General features: G+C 37.7%; 1 protein-coding gene across 2 annotated transcripts in view; it reads right to left on the bottom strand.

The window, feature by feature from the left end:
* cdkal1 (CDK5 regulatory subunit associated protein 1-like 1) overlaps nt 1–20,884 on the bottom strand; it is a 336,709-nt gene that overhangs the window by 165,393 nt on the left and 150,432 nt on the right. For both annotated transcript variants that reach the window (XM_083918841.1, XM_083918840.1), the window contains exons 9-10: nt 14,753–14,919; nt 3,152–3,297 (exon numbers count right to left, since the gene is read on the bottom strand). In XM_083918841.1, coding sequence (XP_083774967.1) covers nt 3,152–3,297; nt 14,753–14,919 — 313 coding nt within the window. The remainder of the gene's footprint in view (nt 1–3,151; nt 3,298–14,752; nt 14,920–20,884) is intronic.

Raw genomic sequence — 20,884 nt, 5'->3', positions numbered from 1 at the left:
CAGCCAAATGGGTCAGACCACTGAATGTGTACTAGTATTGATTTCACACAACTGACATCACCCGTGTCGTGTGTATTTAAATGTGTTTAAGAAATAGAAGGCAGAAATGTAGTAACCATGCACACAGACAAAGACTCACACAAAAGGGTTGCCAAACAGTTTATGTAAACAAGATCTTATGACGCGCTTCCCTGCATGTGGCGAGTTGTGTTTTCATGTAAGTGTATGTATGGTCGGTTTGTGTCTCACATGACCATTTGCCACAGTGTGTTAAGATTTCAGCCGGATCAGTGTCACTGTGTTTAAAATTTTGATTGGACACTAAAAAAAAAACAACTGCAGCCAGAGAAAACCTTCACTGCAGGCTAAACAACTGCCTAAAAAGCAATGCAGCATACACACTCACACAAAGATAAGGGTCTGAGTCAGTGTTAAAGCAAACACAGCGGTATCACTCTTCAACTCAAGGCCTCTTCAGAAGGAACTCAGACGGGAGGAAACCTTCAACTCTAGTGGAAAATGGCCGCACACTGTGCATGTTAAAAGATATACTTGAGTGCTGAGAGGAAGACACACAGTCACACATTAGCACACAAATACACACAAAAGACAAAGACCTGAAAATGATAAACAGACCATTAAAAAGATGATAAACATAGGGGCAGTAACAAGTAACCCTGTACATAAAATCCAAAGAGAAAAATAGGATTGTTTTTAAGCAGGCAATACTGTATGTAACAATTTCAAAAGTATTCAGCATTTCCACATTCATTTCAAGTTATCACGCATCTACCATGAACAGACTGGACCACAGTTGAAATGTTTGTCTTGCCCTTACTACAAGCCTGACTCAAAAGTTGGAATTTCCGATTACAAGTGAATGCCGACAGACCAACTGCAGAAGTGTCAGTAGCATGGCGGCTGATTTATATCTAGTCAGGGAATGTCGCCACAGACACGAATATTGTAATACTCGGCAAAAAAGGCAAGTCCTTTCATAGTGGTTCATATGATCAATCACCATTGTTTTAACTCACTATTTGATAGATATTAACTTAAAAGGCAATTAAATAGATGGAAATCTTTCGGAGTACAACTTTGAATAAGTTTATGGCACAAAAAAATTAATAGTTGCTGTTCCAAAAAATGTAGTTGCTTATCATGATGATCTTGCTAATTCAGGTCAACAGATATGAGATCAAAACCAAAAAATAATACCGCAGTTAAGTGTGCAAAGAAAACCATTTTGATGTTTTTCAATTAGACAAGTGGCACTTATTAACAGAAAATGCAAACTAACCAATAACAGGAGACAGGCAAGTCAAAGACAGAACAGAGCCGGATTTCTAGCAAACGGCTTGTGTTCACATTAGTTTGGTTTCTACAGTGCCAGAGGGAAAACAAAAGAATGCGTGGGAGAGCTGATGTGAGAAACCTGTGTCAGAGTGATCTAAAGAGAAATACTGACTCTCAAATGCAACACACTGTCCACATAGTTGAAAACACACACAGCTTTACATGATGATAGCTATACAGTGACCTGAATAAAAGTCTTGTTCAGCCAAATTTACATTTTATATTAAGCCTATGGTTCAACTGTTGACCTTCATGGAGCAGATACATCAAATGTATAGACTGCTGATGCACATACGCTAAGAGCAAACTATTAACAAAATTACTTTAATCTGCAACATCAAAAGACATGTGAACATATAGATACCACTATATGTTATCCATATGTATACCATGTTTACCACTATATGAACCACTGCAATGTAATTCAACAGAGAAGAGTGCACAGTGGATAGCTGAATAAGGTTTACTCATGATTATATTGAAGTGAATAAATGTCTGTCTTGTGATATGACTTTGTTTCTCAGGTACTTACTGTGTGACATCACTGTTTCTATTAATCTCTGACATATATAATCAAATGAAGCAGGACTTTCGTATACTGTACCAATCTCAAAATATCTTATACTGTACTAATCTCAAAACGTCTATTGTGTCATTTAAATCGAGGAAAAAAGATTACTTCCTTAAAAATAAGAGGTTATCATCTGGCAACAGCAATAACATGCTTATACATACCATTGCATACATGTCTTCTAAATCCCAATAATACCTTGAGCTACAGAAATGTGACCCAAACTCATTTTATATGAATCCCTTCATAGCATATTATCATAGCATCAATTTTAGATTTTTTTACTTCTCCTGACATGCACTGCAATAATAAATTGGACTCAAACTCCATGACAGATTATCTTTCATACAGTAGAAGATTACGTTTGCTTCATTTCTTGTATTTTGTGCTATGTCGGATGTCAAATCCATGCATTATGTGCATGTTTCCGAATTATGGAATTTTTATGAGGGGGCTATGTTTAATCCATATGAGGAATGCAATGTTTAGCTCCACATGTGTGTCAGTGTTTATATTTTGAAATTACATTGACTGAACATGAAGTGTGTCAGGAATAAATGCTCAAATATCCAAACAGCCCTGCAGTCAGTTCTCCTATAATGTGTCCATTAACTCCATGTTTGAAAATGTTTCACCTTTAAAGTAATGCTCTGATTAATGAAAACTGACTGAATGAGAGAGGTTTAGGAAAGAACATACCACTGCCTTTATCAAAAACTTCTGCAGCAAAAAGGAAAGCTTGTTTTCGTAGTTTATGAAAGGCTTGCATTTTCAATGTATGACATACACCGGGTATCAAGGATTATTATTTATACCCCTTCTGACATACATTAACTGAAGCAATATTTTAAAAAAATTTAACAAGTGACAAAGAGAGAGAATAAAATAGCACGGTGCTAGTCAAAGAGAGAGATATGTGCCAGCAGCAGGACTCGGACACCAAGACGTCCACTCACACACAGCACATACAAGTAGGGAGCTGGGTGCACACATGTTGCAGCAAGGGTTTTAGTCAAGAGAGAAAGATAGGAGGTAGGAGTACAAGTGTGTGGGAAGTATTTGTCATTTCAAAGTGCAAAGATGTTGTCACACAGACATACATGCACACACACATATAGACTCATCTATATTAATTTGTCATTTTTAAAGGTTATTCACAAAGATGTTCTAAATTAGAGAAGTGATTGCATTGTGAGTCCATTAGAACTCAATATCCTGTCTTACCTCTCTTTGAGGAAGTCCACCACTTTTTTGAAGTCATTGATGCAATATTCTCTCTTCATGTCCATCAGGACGCTGTCTGAGGCCGACTGCACGGGAACATGAAGGAAGGCATAGACGCGTGGATGATTCAATATCTTAGCCATTTCCTAATTAGACACAGAGAGACAGAAGAAAGAAAGAAAGAAAGATGAGGAGACAAGAACAAATATAAATAAAGGCTTAGATTTTAAGAAGTATGGGGAGTAAAGACAATAGAGTGATAACAGAACAGAAAAAGGCTCTTTAAGTTTACATTCATAAACAAATTATTTTCTTCTCACAGTCAACTACTTTTTGACAGTGATGTTCAGTCAAACAGTCAAATTCCAAACTTCTGCTGGCAGAGTATCGCGTCTATTATATCCAATGAAGCAGCTCCTGCAAATGGAAGGTGTGCAGGCCCATGCGCCTCAGCTCAGTAGTTTTCTGTGGCTTGTCTATTTTTCTCCCTCTCCAACAGGTAAAAACTACATAAAACTGAGTAAAAAAACAAGTACAATCTGTTTAAAAATGATGAAGATACCTATCTCATTGGAGAAGAGGGCAATGTGAGGCAGCCCAGCCTCAGAGCCCTCAGAACCAACTGTATTACCCCGCCTACGTACACAGTTTGTCCATTGTGATTGTTAATTTAAAAAAATATGTCACCAGGCACAGACATTTTACTAACAACCTGCATCACGAATGAGTGCAGAGAAAACAAAATAAACTAAATCTAACAATCAACCCTGTTTATCACCATGTTTCATAAATAACTGCACAACACTGATTAAAAGTATTGATATTTTCATCTACAACGCCAATTCACATAGAGTTTGGACATTGTGTAAAATGTAAACAAATACAGAATATAATGATTTGCAAATCCTTTTCAACATATATTCAATTGAATATACTACAAAGACAAAATATTTAATGTTGAAACGGAAAAACTTTATTGTTTTTTTATTTTTTTATTTATTCACTCATTTTCAAATTTGATGCCTGCAACATGTTCCAAAAAAGCTGGGATGGGGGAACGAAAGACCGGAAAAGTTGAGGAATACTCAAAAAACACCTGTTTGGAACATTCCACAGGTGAACAGGTTACTTGGAAACATGTGAGTGTCATGATTTAGTATCATCATCACAATCTTTGTGAGGAAATATTCCAACAGTTTAAGAACAACATTTCTCAATGTACAATTGAAAGAAATTTAGGGATTTCATCATCTTCAGTCAATAATATCATCAAAAGATTCAGTGAATCTCTGCACATTAGCAGCAAGACCAAAAACCAACACTGAATGCCTGTGACCTTCGATCCCTCGGCATCAGGCGGCACTGCATTAAAAACCAACATCATTCTGTAAAGGATATTACCACAGAGGCTCAGGGACACTACAGAAAACTATTTTCAGTTAACACAGTTAGTCGCTACATCTACAAGTGCAAGTTAAAACTCTACCATGCAAAGTGAAAGCCATATATCGACAACACCCAGTAATGCCGACAGCTTCTCTGGGCCCAAGCTCATCTGAGTTGAAAAGATGCAAAGTAGAAAAGTGTGCTGTGGTCTGACGAGTGCACATTTCAAATTGTTTTGGAAATCATGGACATCGTGTCCTCCCTGCCAAGAAGAAAAAGGACCATCCAGATTGTTACTAGTCCTAAGTTCAAAAGCAAGCATCTGTGATGGTATGGGGCCGTGTTAGTGCCCATGGCACATCTGTCACGGCACCATTGATGCTGAAAGGCACATACAGGTTTAAGAGCAACATATGATGCCATCCAAGCAACGTCTTTTTCAGGAACGTCCCTACTTATTTCAGCAAGACAATACCAAGCCACATTCTGCATGTGTTACAAAAGCGTGGCTTCGTAGTAACAAAGTGCGGGTACTAGACTGACCTGCCTTTAGTCCAGACCTGTCTCCCATTGAAAATGTGACAAAATAAGACAATGGAGACCCCGGACTGTTGGGCAACTATTTTTTTTAGTTCTAGTTTAGTTTCTTCAAAAATACCACTTCGAACATAATATAATATAATACAGTTGGTATTACAAACGTAATTGGGTAGAGTGAATGGGTCTCCCAAACAAAGCTAGAAAAGCTTATAGGCGGGGACCCCATAGTTCATGAAAAGGTCAAAAATATACACAGTTACCACCTGTTAGCAAAAATAATGAGTAAATGCACGCAAAAGCGCACCAGAACATACATTATTAATACATGACATGCACATACAATCATACGCAAACATCCCAGTTGTCCATGAGGAAACAGTTCTATATTAGATATAGCTTGATAGGTAGTGATTTTTAGTTGTCTTTTGAAGTTGGAGATAAAGGGCAACACCTTAAGGCCATCATCAACCCTGTTCCATATCTGCGCCCCCCTACAGAAAATACTCATGCTGGTGCGTACATGTCGACGACAATTTCCTGATATAAGTGGTTTGATTCTTATGTGGTATGTGTGCTGGGGGCTGGAGAACTATAGCCGTACATCAAGCAAGAATGGGAAAGAATTCCACAACAATTAGTGTCCTTAGTTCCTAAATGCTTACCGGGTGTTGTTAAATGGAAAGGTGATGAAACACATTGATAAACGTGTCCCCGTCACAGCTTTTTTGCAACATTACATATACTGTCTTTGTAGTGTATTCAATTGAATATAGGTTGAAAATAATTTGCAAAACATTGTATGCTGTTTTTATTTACGTTTTACTCAACATCCTAACTTCACGTGAATTGGGGTTGTATATTGAACTTCTGTATATCTATATATACATTTGGAACAGAGAAAATCCTCACTTTGGAAAAGCTCTAATTTTGGTATTACCACTTAATACTAGTAATAATCTGTTGACTGACTAACTTTTTAATGAACAATTCAATTAGTGAACTAATGGGGGTGGACAACTCTAGGACAAAATGGCACACATTCTGAGCAAGTGGTGTCCATCATGGGAGTTTGAATTGGAGGCTTGAAATGTAAAAAAAGAAAAAAAAAGTTTCTTTATGTGACTACAAGGTTTAGTAAATGCAAACACAAAGAAGAGGCAAAATCTCACAGGCTCCTCTGTTGAATGATAGCTGCTAGCTTTGAATGAAATGAAGGTTCCATTAACATTCCTGCCTCTTCCTCTCACTCCAGACCTTCTTCAGCACATTGCCTCTTTCTCCTATTTTCTATGTTTCTCATATTGAATAAATAAAATAAAGGCATCTTTGTGAATTCATCATGTACCAACTAGATACAAGTCAAAGGAGTCAAGGCTGTACTAGTAGTGGCTCTTTATGTCTGAAAATTCAAGTATTTTACTCAAGCATGGAGGTACCACATCTCAGATCAAAATGGTGAGGGAAAAAAAGAAATAAACATGAAGGCTATAATTAACTCTTTCAGGCCACAAGGTACCTTTCTGTTTTCACTAAAGAGTTATACGAAAGTTTGGGATACAGCATAGGGTATGTGCTCGCCATAATACCTGCAGTTTCTGTAATACAGCTATAAAAAGCAGGTTTTAAGGAAATTCTTACGTTATCAAACAAACAAATGCTACCCACATTGACTTGCCACCATCAGATACTCTTCAGACGGTTATTTTCAGTGTGTTTCAGGAGACGTGATTTAACATCAAGTAATATAGACATTCCAGTAGCAACACAGGACTTTGCATTGTGTCTTTTTTGTCTCAGTTGTTATACTGAACAAGATCAATTACCAGTGACATTCTATTTTTTAACACACCATGTTAATCAGGAGAGTTGCAGTGTTTTTTGTTTTTCTTTCATTCCTACTTTCATTTCCTCAGTAAAAGATTTTTTTTTATGATGGACATAATCAGGATGCTATCATTATTACGCTAATCACTACAAGAATGAGAAAGAGAAAAAGAGACGAGAGGGAGAAATGATTTAATGGTCTCCTACAAGAATATGCTGATTGCAGTCCGTCTTCTCAATTAAGATGTATTGTAGAATGTTCCCTACTTCATACACAGGCACAAAAGCTGTGTGAAGATACACGCACGCACATACACGCACACGAGCACACACGCACACACACACACATATATAGCTCAGTTGCAGTGCACCACAGGGGGTTGACCGCTAGAAGCTCCAAATTAGAAAGAATTAATTTGGTTAGAAAATGGAGTTTGATTGGTGACAGAAATCAGCTGTGTGTGTGTGTGTGTGTGTGTGTGTGTGTGTGTGTGTGTGTGTGTGTGTGTGTGAGTGAGGGAGAGAGAGTTAAAGAAAACCATGTTTAGGAGCCTACATCTATCCGTCTGTACAATACCATAAATGCTTTCAAAGGTAGGAGTAAAGTGATTAGGGTGCCCATGTGTTTGTTCTTACAAGTTACTCCTCTGATAATTACGCTCTGATTTTTCTCACTATAGATGATTTATTTATCACCACAAATCTATTGTTCTATTAACGGGAAATGTACTTCAAATGGCAATGATCTGTGTGGTTTTAGCCATATTATAGATACTCTTAGTTCTCTGTACATACCTTTTCAAAACATGTTGGAAAGGGCATCCTATTTACCTTTGGTACAGTTAGCTATGAGCCCAACTTTTCAACTATTGAAGTTTGCACTTATCATTAATAACATGGTCTTTATTTCATCCAAGTTCATAGAATAGGCCTGGTTTGTTAATAAAGGGTCCCATTCTGATTATACATGTCAATTAGCTACCAGCAAGGTCTAATTGATAATCATGCACAAGGTCACAATAGGTACATTAAGATAAGGCCATAATGAAGTCCTTTTGAAGTATCTTCATGAGCTGCTCAGCAACACATTTTTCTCAGTTTCATGGTAACTGTCTGAGTTTGTACATTATACTTGTTGTGGTTTTCAATTTGATGCAAACCCATCGAGTTTACTTAGAAAAGTAAAGTTAAAGTTGCTTTTTCCTGCCTTGTCTTTTAGTAAGGATGCACTGGTTGGAAACTTCTGTTTAAAATTACAATTTGGCTGGGAGCTGATAGTCCAGCCAATTACTTCTTCATCGCAGCTGCAGTATATATTTTTTTTCCATTTCATTTAATTATTCTATTTTGGTCCAAAATATCAAGCCTTTAAATTAAACTTAAGTAATAACAATGAATTAAGCAACAAAACATGTTATGTAGACTGATAAGATGTAGGCTGAAGCTACAACTTATTACAGCTTACCCCTATCCTTCTTACATTTAAGTCATTGGTGAATGGCATCTTATGTGCTGATTACCAATGTTCTCATCCCTACCTTTTAGTATATATCCTAGAACACTGTTATAATATTATGTATAGTAGGAGGCTGCTGCAGTCTCATTAGATCCAGTGACAATAATAACTCCCTAATGACTGAAACAGAGCTCACAGATTGTGTGTGCACGCATGAATCTGTGCTGCGAGGGTGAATGGGGTCTGAGCAGATGGCATGCTAGTTTGAGTAGCAGGTCACTGCTCATAGCAACTTGGGTTTAATCTATAAAGGGATAACTTTTCATTCACACAAGCCATTTATCATGTGGGTGTCTGACAGAGAGCATCCAATCCTCCAATGATTATACAGTACACTGATATCAATCTCCCCGTGGAGTTGAGGCACTTTCCATGTTTGACTGCTGCTGACGGACAGTTTAGCAAGTCTGAAGTAAAAATGATGCTGTGATGAAGATATCGCCCAGCAGTGCCCGGTGGACAAAATTAAAGTGCTGCTTCAATGCCTTCGCTCCTGTGTAGATGAGCTATCCAGCTCAAAGCACTTAAACAAATCAATCAGGAATCTGTGAAAGTTATCTTTTTTTGGTTTGTTTTTATCAGTCTCAACAGTAGTTAAAGCAGTAGAATATTGTTTCTCATTCCCCCCACGGACCTATCACCCCCATTCACACAGACAGACACATATTCCTTTCATCTTTGGTTGATCTGCTTAGATAAACACAAAGACCAGAAAGGACATATCTTAACTGGCTTAGCTAAAAGGATCCAATATCTACCACTTCAAATCTGATATGACTGAAAACAGAATGAATGGAAGAGAGAGAGAGAATATTCCGGATGAGGATTTCATCTATTGCTATCTGTTCTGTGTCATTCCTTTCTTTTTCATCAGTATCTTCAATACAAAATTTCACTAACTGCTAGATTTATGGGTAAGTGGAGCACCGTCAATAGGAGTATAAAGTGCATGCTTTATCATATCCTTATATTGTATGGATTAAGGACACATTTGTGACAGCATCACAACAACACACACCAACAGATGTATTCCCCAGAGTGCCAACACGCATACAGAATGGGCCACAGCCTGGTTCAAGTGAATGTCCTAAAGGAAACCCTGAATAAGTAGAACCTAACTGCATTTACACACCCACTAATAGACATATACACAAACACACACATAACGGAGTAGTAGCAGGGTTCACCCAGGGGAGTCTGGAGAGAAAACGATTCTACAAGCCATTCCCAGGATAATAAGTCAGGTCCCCATGCGTGCGCACTGGCACACACAAACACACAGTCGGTGGGAACTGTATTCAGCAGCAGATAGAGAAACTGAGCTCCCAATGGTATTTCAACATTTCAAACACTTCAGGCTGCACTTGATTTTCCCTGGAGGGTACCGAGCCTGTAGTACCTCACAGTGGACTGAAATGAAGTGCATGTGCAGAATTTAAATGTCATGCTGTATCATATTGTGAATCATCTGACTGTTTTCAGCTAGACAGAAATTACAAAACTATACTATTAAAGCCTTTTGGCATTTTCCAAAGACTGTGTTAAAGGTTGATTTCAGCAAAAATTAAACGTATGAAACCACTTCATGCAAAACTGTTTGCTGCCGCTGTAGAATACATTAACAGATTGCAGATAATTCAATTTTTCCAATGCCATTGTTGCTGTCTTCATTCTTTTCACCTCTCAAAAACATCTAAAGCCACAACAAAGATCTGTCTTAAATAGGCAGCCAGCATTTAAATGTCTCCTCACAAGTCACCAAAATAGTACAGGAAATAATTATATTTTCTGTATTAAGTCAGGTTTCATAATTTAGAGGGACATCAGAATAGCTTTATTATGAGCCTTCATTTGGCACCGGGCCCCTGACACAATGCTGCATTAGGCCTCTAATGTGAAGAGGCTCCCAAAGGCTTCATTAAAATGATAATGGTCTGAGAAGGTGTGTCTAAGTGTGTGCCTATACAGCTGTGCTTGTGTGCACATCTGAGTGTGAAGGTGAGAGATTTGTGTGTATTCATGTGTGTGAATGCTTGGGTCCTGGGTATGAAAAATATCAGCCGATGCAGAGGACAGAGTTTTCGCTTTGTTACGGGTATTTGGTAGTTTATCAACCTTCCCGAAGGCACAGTGCAGCTCCATCAAAGTGAGAACAGTCTCTAGAAAGTTAATGACTAAACGTAAATGAAAAGCTGAAAACAAACAACCAAAGAAAATGCAAAATAATTACAGATTATGTCCTGTCCCATATCACAGTCAGAAAATATTCGGGTTTATGTATGTTTAAGAGTCCACAAAAACACAACAACATCTGGCTAGTAAAATAATGTATTTGACTTGTGACAGTGAAACAGAAGTCAGAGCATCCTCAGCTTTTGTCATGTCATGTTGTCATGACATTATTGGTTGAAACTGGTTGGAACCAGCTTATGTAAGCACTCAGCAAGTTACTTTTTTTTTTTATAGGAAGAAAACATGATTCAATTTGGTCTATTTTATTAAATAGGTGGCTTATATGACTAGGGATGTGACCTATTTTTAATATAACATTAAATGGATGCATTTTTAAGCCATAAGAGATGCACTACAACACTAACTCACATTTTGTGATTTTGCGTAGTATTTTATGTTTGTTGAAAATTTTGCAGAAAAATCAAGGAGTTTTTTGTTTCTCTGATTGTATTATCCTATTTTGGAAGTAGTTTTTAGAGAATAAAGCTGAGCAAAATGCTACATCAAATCACTCTGCAACACTACAGTATAACACTACTGTTTCACAGAGCTAACTGTGGAGAGAGTGTGAACTGCAGAGGTGACGTATCTGTAGTCCAACTATAATGAGCTCAGTGGAGAATAGTTAATGGACAGCTGCTATTTCATTCATCCCAGCCTGAATGATTGTCTCGTATGAGGAGGCTACTTTCACATCTCATTTACTAGGATGCAAGATTCAATCACATACACACAGGCTCACACAAGCAAATGTACAGGTATCTACATGCACACACACATACACCGCATGATAACATAACCTACTGTTGCAGCTTTGACAGCGGCTTAGCCATTCATTGGCAGGTGGACGGGTGGATGGACAGGCACACAAACAGATGGATAGACAGATATAAAATGCTGAGTTTAGAAATAGCAAGTCGAGAAAGAGAAGCTAAAATAACCACCTTGCAGCTGTATACCTCTGCCAAACAGTCAAGTTGCAGTTTATATGTCTGTCCAGACTTACATAATAAATGAAGTGAAGACTTTGAAAGAATTTAATAAAGAGGTATTAAGTGTATTCTTTTTTTAACCCAACAGCACACCATCACCACAGTTTCAAACTTACCAATACCAGTATCCGACCAAATGTCTCCCCTTCTGTTCCTGGGTAATGGAATTGAATAACTGACGGAAACATTATGATGTCACCTTTTGGATATAAGGGGTCATCACGTCATCATTTTATCCTATACATTTTTATGAAATGTTGTCATACTCAGCGTTTAAATTCTTGAGTTAGGGCCGAAAATCAGTCACAGTGACTTTTGACCTCCAGAATGTAATCAGTTTATCCTTGAGTCCAAGTGGACATTTGTTGTGGATAAATTCCATCCGGGGGTTCCGGAGATTTCATATTCATGGGCGGGACGGACGGTACGACAGAGTGACAACCCAAAAGCATAACACCACCAGCCACGGCCATCGCCGATGGAGAGGCATACAAATTTTAAAGAAAAAAGTAACATTGTTCAAGACATTTTCCCTTACAACTATTCAAGTAAAAACGTCCACTAATGGCACGATGCAATCAACTAAAATGTCAGAGACAATTGGCCCATGAGAGGCATTTGGGCCTTAAACTGCTCCAATCAGCAAATGGTGCTTTAAGGCTGTCTCCATCTGTCAGGAAAAATAGGCTGCACATAGAAGGGAATCGTGTGAAAGAGGGAGACAGTGCAAAAGTGTTGATCTGAGTGAGTATGTGTGAGAGAGGGTGATCTTTTAGTGGGAAGTGGAGAGGTTACTTGGCCTTTTCAGCTTCAATCACAGCCATTCAGTATGATGCCGTTATATAAGTGCTACTGTTCTTCGACGGGAAAGACAGCGGGATATCATTTGGCCTTTACTGATGATGAAGGATAAATCTACTTCAGAGATTTGGCCTTAATCATCATCACACCGTTATTATTGCAGTGATTGGCACTACTATTAGAGGAGTTTAAAGATCGGGGAGATGATCAAATTAAACTAGTGATAGAAAGAATATAAAAATTACAAAATAAAAAAACTGGAATGGTTAAGGAGAGTAAGTGAGAGTAAGAAGGAGCCTTTCAAGGAATGTCAACAACTTTTCTTTTCTGGCAAGTTTATCTGTTGATGTTGGTCTCACAATCATTGACAATATATAGAAAGCTAATAATTAGGACTAGAAATAGAAGAATGGAAGGGAAAGTGTGTGTGTTCAGAGAGGCCGACAGGGGAGAAGAGAAAAGAGAGGCAGGGATAAAGGGTAAATGGGGGACAGGAGCAATAAAAGACAGATAAGTTAAAGAACAGCACTCTTATCTTTTGTTATGTAGGTTAATTGACTGAGGAATTAAAGCAGAAAAGATATAATTCAATTCAATTCAATGCATGGACCTTAACCATGAATGAGCCAGTAGCATATGAAATGATTCTTAACACACACACGCACGCGCACACGCACACAAAGTGTAAGCCAGTGTGTCGTCCTAGTATATTTCTAATTATCAGTTAATTGTTATTCCCTATCATTAGGAGGGTGGTTTTTTAATTGTAATGTAGCCAAGCAGAAAGCCTACCTATACATGTGGGGGACAATTAGCCACCTCCATTAACCCCTGGTTAATTACAACCTCCACTGCTGCTTCCCACAGCACTTTCCTACTCCTTTTTAGCCCTCATCTTTATCCCCGGGCCTTCATCCCCATTTTTTTTTTTCATTTCTGCCCTCATTTCATTCATCTATGATCTCCAATTCTTCCTTGATTGTTTGATTCAAAAGAACATCTGTTGTGAACTTCACTGGCTTTTCTTTTTTTCCACAAAAAAAGTTTAGTTTCATTGTAGTTTTTCTAGGTTACCATGACCCTATTTCAGCCCTCTCTGTCCTCCTTCTTAACATTTTTCTCCTCTGTTCTTCCTCAATCATTTACCTCAAGGATGAGACTGGGAATGCTAATAGGCAAGACAAACTCCAGTATTATATGGTTTAAAATAAATGTTGAGAAACATCATCAAAATGCACTCAAAAACAAAATAACAAAACAAAAGTAGCAAATCCCTAACAAATCATTTACCCTGAAATCTCCCTGTTTAATTTCACTCTTTTCCTGTAATTATCATCTTCCATTTATCCTCTAAAGTTGGCACCTTAAATGTGCAGAACCACAGCATGACTTTTGAGGTGCAGGCAGCTGGATTTGAAAGTTTGGTTCAGCTTAATTCTCTGACCCCTAACCATGACAGGATAGGCAAGACCTTCAGGTATCACTTTACTGAATTGTGGTCACTCAGTCTTCCACGTGTCCCCTGATCCTCTGTGTCACATATTCCTCTGTTGCATTTTATAAATATGAAGGGAGAGGGGGTTCTAGCAGAATTTGAGAGTGTAGTTAACCTTCAAGCTTACTTTGGACAGGATAATGTTACTGGAGCTCATGAAACACCAACATTTAACATGAGATCAAGAAGGGTCCTGCTTTAAGTGCAATGCATCTGTCTAAGCAGGGCGTGGACAACCGTGAAATAATTTGGACAAACAAAGACAATTTTTCAATAGATATCTTCTCTGTATAAAGCACATCCTTCTGCCATTCAGTTGTCCAGAAGCTGGACATGCCTATTGTCCATTTATTTGGGGTGGGGTGTCTGTCAGACATTTTCTATGGAAATGTCTGACAGACAGAGGCAGACCATGCAAAAACAGAGAGAGAGAGGGAGGTAGAAAGCGGAAGAGAGAGGAGGGATAACAATGTCCATTGTTCCATTAGGGAAGACAATAATGACTGATAAAATGAGGTTGCTAAAGAGGACACAATGGTCCTTAATTGACTCATTAGGGAGAGAAGAGAATGAACTGTGCTAATGAATGGAATATGAAACTGCTTGGTAAGCAAAATAGAAAGGCATTTAGTTTATTAAATTGAAGCAAAGCATCATTATTTGTTCACAGAAAGATAGAAACAATACTATAGGGACAAAAACTAAATGGAGAAAGGCAAAAACTGAGTGCTCGAGTATCTTAGTTTCATTAATCAGTAATGTATTAATTTTTATGGTCCTTCTGGGGGAAATGGATGAGTGTGTACAGTGCATACCTCTAGGTGTTCCAGGATATATGGTGGGTTGGTCATACCCAGCCTCAGCATGGCTCCTTCAGGAATCTCCTCCACTAATCTCCACAGCAATGTGGGCAGGTCCGTCCCTATGTCTCTCCCATAAGCTCCTGTGTCTTCACTGGTCAACCAGATCTCACACACTCCCTCTGGAAAGAGACACAAAGACGAGGATTAAACATGCTGAACAACTCATTTAGATTCTTCTTCCCCCCAAAAAATTTGAACTTTGTAGAGCGATGATCTGCAACATTCTCACATCTGTGCACGGAAGTTTCGTAAATCTCATTTGTCAGTCGATATGATATTAAACAGTGTTGCTGCTGATAATCAGTTTACGATTTGTCATACAGGATGCTTTTCCAAAAACAAGCTTACTCCAATATACTGTATTATCAATGAGGAATAGTTTTCACATGAGGAAGTATGGCTCAACCAACTGGACATACAGATGTATTCAGTGTTTAGGGTAGCAAGCAGCACTAGTACAGTGCCTATAGAACATCATGATACCCTTTTGAAATAGTCACTTTTTTTTTTGTATTACAGCCTGAAATGATAATATACAAAAAAAAAATTTCCAGCATGATTTACACATTTGGCCTTACAACATTCTAGTGATTATTTTTTCCACAAAATTTCTGAAATTAATAAAACATAAAAAACTAGAATAGCAGTGTTGAAAAGTGACAAGTACCTTTGGAATAAACATTATTAACATTATAACCAATCATTAATAATAGAATTTCAAGCTCTGTCATAAACATAAAAAAAGCCTTTTACATGCATATAGGCAGCCACATGTTATCATGGTGATTACAATATAAACACTGCAAAACCCAAGAGTATACTCGTTACTCTGACTATAGCTATTTTTTACACTTAAGGGAATCTCACATTAATGGGATTAAACTTACCCTAACCTGAGAAGGCTAAAACCTGGGGAGGTATTTGACATCTGTTTTTATGGTATGATTAACAGAGGTAGACAATCAGCTTTCTATGTTTAACTCCTATAAATGCTTAAAGAAATCTATGATTTTATCTTATCCCATGGAGACTACCAATCCAAAAACCTAACACCAAGAATTGTAATGTTTAAAGAACAATTGACAGATTTACAACATACTCTGTATGTTAGCCTTGCTTCCTCAACTACAGCTGAATTTAGGACTGATTTAAACATTTAATTGATTAAACTAACTACATTTCAGAACTTTTAGCATTTTCAGGTAGATCACTGTCTTAAGTCCTCAATTTGCATCTTGTGTAAAGTCATATTTACACAGTTTCTTTTAATTGTGTTTTTTCCACATTGGCCAGCCCAAGGACCATCGCTACCTCACCCTCACTGCAGCTTCTCCCAAGAATTATCATTTCATTACCTTCAGGAGTCTCTTGTTGTCATTGCCTTAATGCTCCAAGGCTTTGGCAGAACCCAGCTCATGACAGTCACTGACAAGTATTAAAAATACCCGCACTTTAAACATGCATTCCAGGAGTGTGAAGGTCACATACAGCAAGAGGGGAGGAATCTACCGTCTTCATGCTAAATTAGAGGAACGCTCACTGCTAGAGCTTAATGATCTAACTGTCATTTGGCTGCAGGTTTAGAAATGGTTGAGTGTCTGCTTAAGCTATGTACTACGACATATCATATCATGCAGGCACACAAAAATACATTTGTACTTGAAGGGGCACAAGCTCAAGTACACACAGACGCACACATACACACAAAAAACCACAGGGCCTTCATTATCATTAGCTGTGCAGAGACAGACAAAGATGCATGTGGTCATTCAGAGAGTGTTCGGTTAATTGGACAGTTGTGTGTGTGTGTGTGTGTCTGTGAGAGAGAGAGAGAGAACTACTTTTAAAACCATGCATAGGCCAGACATATTAAAGATGATGACAGTATAATTGTCCAGAGTGAAAGAGCTTCCAAAGCTCATCATTGTTGACATTAAGATATAATAATGATTCCTGGTGCCAGCCACGTCTAAAAGCACCATCAAAACAACATTCATCAATCACACCTGATCAGATCTCAAGGCACACACACTTTACAAGGATGCATTCAGGATATGATGTTAATTTGCTTCAGTATGCAATTATTGAAAAGCATATTTCACCTTGCTCCAATACTCAGTAAAAGCCTTGTATATAAAATGTTTTTATATATATATATTTAAATTTTAACGTTAATGTATTCTATATACAATGTAGGCTCTGTTTTAGCAATGTCTCCTTCACAGACAAAGATAAGAACTACTCGTCATCTGCTGGCCAATTACAGTAAGAGCCTCATTGGAGGTCAAGCTCTATAGTGAGACATAATAACATCAGCTCGCACTGATTTATAATGGAAGAGCGTCTCTGTTTAGCAACATTAATATCAAAGCTGATTTGCTACTGTGTCACATTTTTTGAAGCCTTAAGGCGGGTGGTGACAGCTAATTCCCAGGGCAGCTAATGTCAGCCTGTTTGGGCTGAAGTAAACCTATTCCTCTGCCAAGGTCTAAACCTGCCCTGCATCATCTGCATCCCAGGAGTGAATGTATTCCTACACCCACTATACCAGCAGCATCACTTTCTACGTCAAAGTTCTGTCCAAGAACAATATTGGCCAAGTGGTCTCTTGATGCAGGTTCAGACCTGCATTAAATTGGTCTAGGAGCTAAATTGTTGCCTTCCAAAACAACATTCCTGTGATTCAAACACACGATGCTGCCAAGCTAATTATGTTTTTTACAGGGTGATGCTCTGGCAGAGTCTCAGGTGTTTACTCAAGGCCACAGTCTTACATAGATCTCCAGATCAACTCAATAACCTGCCCAGTAATTTGCCCCTTTGACCTTCTTCTGTCCCGTTTCTATTAGGTGTGCATGTGGTGTTATTGTTGGCCAAAGAGAGAAAGAAGGTGCCCCTTTCATCAGGAAATGTTAGCTTGCACTCCCTTCTCTATCTGCTCCGATACATACTACACAGCTGCTTCCTCTGGTTCTGGTATGTGTGCAGTGGAGAGAGGGGTCAAAGTGGTGCATGGCTGATCTGTGTCTGTGTATCAACCATGGCAAGATTACTATAAAGAAACAGAATTATTTTGCAGGGAGAAATTTTGCTTTTAATATTGTGCAACAACAAAAAAACAGTGAGAATGTGAACTTTTTAACCAACAGAAAGTCCAATGGTAAAGCCAACACCATAAAACAAAAACCTGCTATTTTCAATGTGGGATTTTATTATTCAAGAAATAAAGGTAGAAGTATCCTTGAGAGAAACAACACTGAGCATGCACCAGTTTAGACAACAAAGTGAAAAGGAGACACCTTAAGGAGTATTTCAACATATCAATATAATAAGAATATTGAAAATGTCCTTGTTAACTGCTAATAATCAAAAAATGAAAAGTTACATCTCTTTGGAATAACAGCAACAAGTTTCCACAAGAGTTGTGCAATTCTCGATGGAATGCTCATGTCTCGATGCAGAAAAGTACATTTTTGGAAAAGTATGTGTGCCACTGCACTTATGTCGTAGAGAGAAACAAAATCATATGGTCAAAGTTCAGAAGCCCCGCTTCAATGTGCCTTCACATGTGCATTTTAGTCAGTTTGTTGTTTCTCTCATATAAAATCAGACGCAAGCTGCAGATTAGGAATTATCAAGTTTAACAGGTCACATGGAGCATTACAGATCATTTAACTTTTCTTATTGATAATATGCTTGTATTTTGAATTCCTTTAGTTTTACAGCAAAAAATATGGCGAATGAGCCACCCCACCGTTAAATGTTTACACTTTTTTAAATAAATCAATATATATGTATATATATATATATATATATTCTGCATTTACACTGCTTATAAAGTTATATCTAACTACACTAAAAGCGAAGACTTTTTTTAAAATTATAGATCATTATAATATACTATTTTTTAAAAGTAGCAAGTAGTCACACAGTGAGACAAAGTATGTAAAGAAACAAAACGTTTTATAATCCTATCACAGCCCTTTGAATTGTAATGGACTCAAATTGTGAGGTGACTTGTTATTCACACCCCTCGTTTCCACGATGCTTCGACCTATGTGGGTTCACATTACAAACCCTTTTTTCCATGTCACCTTATGTCGTCGTTTGATGTCAGAGCAGTTGTAAACAAGGGTGGGGACAGGACACTTTCCCTAAAAGCTATTAACATTGACTGAACTCTGACACAGTAGTGTAAACACAGCATAGGGAGGAGTGAACAAAACAGCAGATGGAAAGAGGGCAGAAGAGGAAGATATTAAAGAAGCGTTGCTTCGGTTTTGAGCTTACAGGGCTGGGGCTAAAGATAGATAGGGGGAGAAAAAAAGAAAGAGCACACATAGGAGGAAACAGCTGTGTGCATGTCTAAGTGGCATTTGTCTTTGTCAAAGAATAACACCATCAGCATATCTGACAAATATCATACACATATCAAATAATCATCACTACGTATCTGCCAAATACTTGTACGGTTGCTGTGTGTGTTTTCCTAAGCAAGGCCTCTAACCTGAACTGAAAAGAGAGTTTTAAAGTGTGGTGGACCTGTTAGTCAAGTGCCTGTCTACATGATGAATGCAGGTCAATGTAAGCTTCCGCGTTTTGCTATGCTAATGTTACCTCTGTGACCTATTTTTTGTCCATATGTATAAGTCAATAAACAAAATAGTGAAAATCAAACAAAGAACAACCAACAAAGAAAACTAAATAAATACATGAACATAAGAAAAATAATCCCAGAGGAGATTAAACTATGCATCTCACTTGTGGCTTTGGTTTATGTTGGTTATGTTAACAAGTCAAGTTTAGACTGACCAATTTGGGATTCATAAAATTACTCAAACAAGGATTAAAAAGTGACATCTTTTTACAAAGACCTGATTTCAGTCATACAGGAGGCTAAAATTAAACATGTTCAAGTATAAACGTGACATGTCAAGCTATGTTTAATCATTTTGTTATCGCTAATATGATATTGTTTCCAGGTAATCAATGCCTATAAGTTGCAGTGCTCAAAAATCACAGTAGCTTATACCGTGGTAGACCTCTATATATCATTATACTGTTTACATATATAATGTCTCATGGCCCTGAGTCCTTGCTCCGCCTTTAGATGAAAGGATGGTAAGAGTGGGAGGAGAGAAGAGATGAAGGCTTTGAAGCAGTTGCTTTGAAGAAGCGTGACAGAACCAATTGATTCAGGTGATTGGGAGCTTTAGTAAAAGTTACTGCTGGAAATGGTAAAAGGGTCTTAAATCATAAATGAAACTCTCAAGTGGCACAAAATGACCACACATTCCATGTCATGCTTGTTTCTATTAGTTGGTACATTTCTGGCTCCATTTCCTTCAAAAGCACATACATGCACAAGTGCTTACATAAAGTCAAGCTGACTGAGTATTACCTGGCATGTTAGTTCAATACTTAGAAACAGAAGTGTTTAATTACTACGGTTACCAGCAGGAGTACATTTAACAAATTATATTTAAATTTTAGTGATGATACTTAATGTGTTTGACATAAATTCCACTTAATATAAAAATGAAAAATAATAGTTAATCCAGTTTTATTATTATATCTGATGATCATTTTTAACGCTTAACTTTATAACGGTACTTTCTCACGATAATTTAGAGGAAAGGCAAAATAATTGACATTACCTTGGTGGAAATATGATCACATGCGCTGATTCAAAAGACGGAAAAATTATAAAATGAAAATAAAATAAAAACATCCATCATTAAAGTTTCTACAAATAATGGCTTCAATCATCATTCATAGATTAACTGTATATTGATTATTGTTTGGCTGCTGCTTGTTCTGAGACTGTTTGTGTGGACAAAGTTCTGCCACTCATAAATTATGGAGAAGGAACATCTCAAACATTTTACAGTTTCACAGACATTCGCAGTAGTGCCACCATGTTTTTATGCATTTTTAGGATGGACTTTATAATACTCCATCATAAGTGTGTGTGTACCCAAAAACACTACTATTTATATGCATAAGTGAATGTTCCCAACTGTGTTTTTGTGTGTTGTGCCTCAGCCTGTACTGTATGAGGATTGTGTACACGAAAATGCACAA

This window comes from Echiichthys vipera, assembly GCF_963691815.1.
Source record: "Echiichthys vipera genome assembly, chromosome: 8".
Classification (NCBI taxonomy): Eukaryota; Metazoa; Chordata; class Actinopteri; order Perciformes; family Trachinidae; genus Echiichthys; species Echiichthys vipera.
Note: the sequence above shows the minus strand (reverse complement) of the source record. Positions and strands in the feature narration are given on the sequence as shown.